Source organism: Aplysia californica, unplaced genomic scaffold, assembly GCF_000002075.1.
Source record: "Aplysia californica isolate F4 #8 unplaced genomic scaffold, AplCal3.0 scaffold00201, whole genome shotgun sequence".
Lineage (NCBI taxonomy): Eukaryota > Metazoa > Mollusca > Gastropoda > Aplysiida > Aplysiidae > Aplysia > Aplysia californica.
Genome location: NW_004797471.1, coordinates 721,607 through 724,916, shown reverse-complemented (window position 1 = coordinate 724,916; position 3,310 = coordinate 721,607). Strand labels below are relative to the sequence as shown.

The window sequence follows — 3,310 nt, the reverse complement described above, 5'->3', positions numbered from 1 at the left end:
AACCCCCACCCAAACAAACACCCCCAAAACAAAACCCCACCCCCCAAAAATCCCACCAAAAAACCCTTACCAAAAACGAGCAAACGAAAAAAATTAAAACATGTAAAAAATTCCCCAGCTGTGCGATGCATATGAGGCAAACAAAGTTTACTTCAAGAACACGGGCTACCTGACCGGACGCACTATTGACGACCCACAACGGCTCTGCCTCACCTGTTGTAAGTACGACTTCTGCAACAGTCTTGAGGACTGCAGGACAGGTAAGAGGACTCTGTTCTAATTTTTGTTTTAAGGCACTTGCAACACAATTAGATCATAAGTGCCGAAGAATAAAGGTGTAACAAAAGGATAACAAACACTAGTAAGAAAGAAGGGAAATGAGGACGATAGGTGTTTGACAGGAAAGAAGAAACAAACCACACTTGAGCACCCGCTAACCACACACTGAGAAATCTATACGCCAGGTGTATTTTTCTAATTGGTTTAAAAGCTAATGTTTTACGACCCCATAGATATAAATTATATCATTTACACGATGAACTGCTTCGAAGCTATCTGTTTGGGTCCACACAGTCTGAATGTGATAAAACATTTTAGCAAAAAGGCTTCTCGATAAATTGAATGAATGAACAAGAATGAATGAATGAATGAATGAATGAATGAGATCTTCCTAAAATGGGTATCGAAATCACACCTTCCGCTAACAAAAGCAGAGTTTGACCGTGAAATCGCAAACGCAAAATCAGAATACCAACGTTTTGGATAGCCGAACAGTTTGTTTTAGGGGGCTTTTTTCTTTTTTGGTGTTTTACGGTGCTCGCAACTGCATAAGGTCATATGAGCTCGAGGGACACATTAAGCATTTTCAGTTTGGTTGAAAATAAGTTTGAATTCTCACCGGGTGGCGGTAGAAGCCTACTCTTATCGATTTTAGGACTACCAAGGGATCTTGGACATGCGAAACTTGACCATGGGACCTCCGTGATTTAATTTGCCCTTAGGTGTTCGGTCTTACCTATCCTAAGATCCGGGGCGTGGCTGAAAGTAGAGGCAGCAGTAAAAAGGCGCCGGAGGAGCATTACATGAAGAAAGAGTCAGGAGTAAAGGAGAGAAGAGCCTGAAGGTCGGGGTGGGTGGGGGTACGGGGAAGAGGAGGAAAGAAAGAGGGGATGAAAGCAAAAATAGATAACAGAACGTGTCTAGAGAACAGGAAGGAAGTGAAAGGAGAACTTTTGAACCGGCCGGAACCTATTGAATGACAGACAAATACCGTACGTACGAGAGCACCCCCCCCCACCCCCATTTTCCACCGTTCATGTGGGTGAAAATCATAATCATCCGGTGTCTTGCCGACTGGCGTGGGCGATCATGGACCTCCACTTCACTTCACTGTCTTGCTACGCAGCAATGGTGTCTGTTGTTCTTGCTTCTCCTAGCCATGTTGTCATCTTGTCCAGTATCTTTTCCCTCTGTCTGCCTCTGCCTCTCTTTCCATCAAACTTGCCTGTTGTTACAATATTCTCCACTGCTTCTTTCCGCTTTGTGTGTCCAAAGACATTTGCCTGTCGCTTTTTTATATTCGTCTCCAGCTGTCTTATACAATTTGCAAATATGCCGGGTTAAAAGCCAGTCTTTCGTCCAAATAATGAGCCTCTTTTTCTTTATTTTGCAAAGAAGAGGCATATAGAGTGCAAGTAAACCACTGTCGTTGCAAAGAGAAATGGCGGAATTATGACGACGAATCTCTCCGATTGAAAGAAAACTGGACGATAGACTGTAACGTGCAAACAGACTACACAGTTCGATAAAACGGACAGTTTTCCCATACGATGAATCTGACCTATGTATCGTTGCGTGTACCGGACGTTAGGGTTTTAGATCTATTTGCTTCATATAAACTAGTTACAAACCTGTTTCTTTTTCAGAATTTTTGCGTGTGTTTTACTTCGAACTAACTGTACTGAATACACTTCAACTGTTTCAGGCCAGAGAGCGCCTCTAATCCCATTGACAAGCAACGCACCTACGAGTGAGTATGATCAAATGTTTGAAAAGTGTGTGCAGGTGGATGATTTTGTCGAAGTGGAGAGATTTGATTAGTAGCTAATGTCCAATATACTCTATCTTTCCTGAGTGGAGAGAATTTTTATCGAGCATCACCGTTTTTCTGTTGGAACGTTGAATCCCTCTCAGTCGAGTTGACCATAACAGGCAGAAGGAAAAGAAGAAGAAGAAGAAGAAGAAGAAGAAGAAGAAGAAGAAGAAGAAGAAGAAAAAGAAGAAGAAAAAGAAATACTTGCCGATCACAGCCTTAGTTCAGAGTGTACCTCTTTCCTATGTAGATCATTTGTTTATTGGCATTTTTTTACAATAATTACTAGTGCATTCCGTAGAAGCAAGAGCCAGTGCGTTTCTTGCGTGAGAATTTCTTATCAAAACTAAACAAAATTATATTATGTATTCACCAGGTAACAGTACGTTGACGACTATAATCAGCAACACGACTTTACCACAAGCTGCACAGACAACGACAAGTCCTAAGGCAACATCACCACAACAGACACACACGACGATAAGTCATAAAACAACGTCACTACAACCGATACAGACCACGAAAAGTCATCAAACAACGTCACCACAACCGATACAGACAACTAAAAGTAATCAAATAACGACACCACAAACGATACAGACAACGAAAAGTCATCAAGCAACGTCACCACAATCGATACAGACCACGAAAAGTAATCAAACAACGACACAACTACCGATACAGACAACGTTAACTTCAATAGCAACGTCACCAAAACCGATACAGACAACGAAAAGTCATCAAACAACGACACCACTACCGATACAGACAACGATAGGTTCCATAACAACGTCACCAAAACCGACACAAACAACGACAAGTCAGAAAACAACGTCACCACAACCGATACAGACGACGAAAAGCCACCACAATACGTCACAACAACCTGCACTCGCATCACCAAGTCAGACAGCAACGTCACCAGCCCCTGTGCACACGTCACAAGCGGGGCTCATAGTCACAGCTGGCATAAATACGACCACAGTGACGCCCACTCACAGTTCTATGACGTCATTAGCTACTACAGCGACCACTAGAACCACGACTCACGCCCCGGTCGTAACACAACCAAAAGGAGGTGAGGACTTTTCCTGTCAGGTGCCGCCCCATGAGTTACTGTGCAGAGCACTTGGAATATTAAACTCGTTCTTTACTGTACGATACTATCTATCTATCTATCTATCTATCTATCTATCTATCTATCTATCTATCTATCTA

At 42.5% G+C, this 3,310-nt stretch overlaps 1 protein-coding gene across 1 annotated transcript in view; it reads left to right on the top strand.

The window, feature by feature from the left end:
* The first annotated feature begins 2,227 nt into the window (after positions 1-2,227).
* LOC101849289 (salivary glue protein Sgs-3-like) overlaps positions 2,228-3,310 on the top strand; it is a 3,459-nt gene continuing 2,376 nt past the window's right edge. Inside the window, exon 1 of the mRNA XM_013082937.2 lies at positions 2,228-3,170. Within this exon, the coding sequence (XP_012938391.1) occupies positions 2,456-3,170 (715 nt within the window). The 5' untranslated portion in view covers positions 2,228-2,455. The remainder of the gene's footprint in view (positions 3,171-3,310) is intronic.